General features: G+C 65.2%; 1 protein-coding gene across 1 annotated transcript in view; it reads left to right on the top strand.

Moving 5' to 3' along the window:
* Positions 1–736, top strand: part of IRX6 (iroquois homeobox 6) — a 5,656-nt gene that overhangs the window by 2,102 nt on the left and 2,818 nt on the right. Inside the window, exons 4-5 of the mRNA XM_010585222.1 lie at positions 79–365; positions 517–731. Of these exons, the coding sequence (XP_010583524.1) occupies positions 79–365; positions 517–731 (502 nt within the window). The remainder of the gene's footprint in view (positions 1–78; positions 366–516; positions 732–736) is intronic.

The following is a 736-nucleotide window of genomic DNA, read 5'->3' as shown; positions in this document are numbered from 1 at the left end:
GGGGCCCCGGCGGCCGGCGGGGGGGCCGGGCCGGGGGGGCTCCCGCCGACCCCCCCCTTCCTAACCATCTCCCAGCAGGTACGGGACGGTGGATTTCAGTGGTTCGGCCAGACGCAAAAATGCAACGCGAGAGACGACGAGCACCCTCAAGACGTGGTTGTACGAGCACCGCAAAAACCCCTACCCCACCAAAGGAGAGAAAATCATGCTGGCCATCATCACCAAAATGACCCTGACGCAAGTGTCCACTTGGTTTGCTAACGCCAGACGGAGGCTCAAGAAAGAAAACAAAATGACCTGGTCTCCCAAGAACAAAGCGGGGGAAGAGAGGAAAGAAGAAACCCCGCGGGAAGAGGAGGAATACGGTGCGGAGAGCGAAGGCAGAGGTAGGCGGGAGAGGCAGGACGGCCGCTTCGAAGTAGCTCGAAGTGGCGGCCGATTTCGAGGCCACCCCAACTTCCCCGCCCCCGCACTAAGGCCCTGCCGCCCCCTCCTCCCCGCTGTCTGTCCGAGCAGAGCAGAAGAGCTGCAAGGAGGACAAGGAGCTGCGGTTCAGCGACCTGGACGACCTGGAGGAGGAGGAGGAGGAGGAGGAGGAGGAGTCGAGGAAGCCGGAGAAGGGCCGGGCCAGCTCCCTGCAGGAAGCCCCCAGCCTCGGCGCGGCGCTGCCCGAGGCTCCGCGGAGCGACTGCAGCCTGCCCGGCCCCTTCCGCGCCTTTCCCTGCGCCAAGGCCCC

Source organism: Haliaeetus leucocephalus, unplaced genomic scaffold, assembly GCF_000737465.1.
Source record: "Haliaeetus leucocephalus isolate CR32 unplaced genomic scaffold, Haliaeetus_leucocephalus-4.0 Scaffold92, whole genome shotgun sequence".
Classification (NCBI taxonomy): Eukaryota; Metazoa; Chordata; class Aves; order Accipitriformes; family Accipitridae; genus Haliaeetus; species Haliaeetus leucocephalus.
Note: the sequence above shows the minus strand (reverse complement) of the source record. Positions and strands in the feature narration are given on the sequence as shown.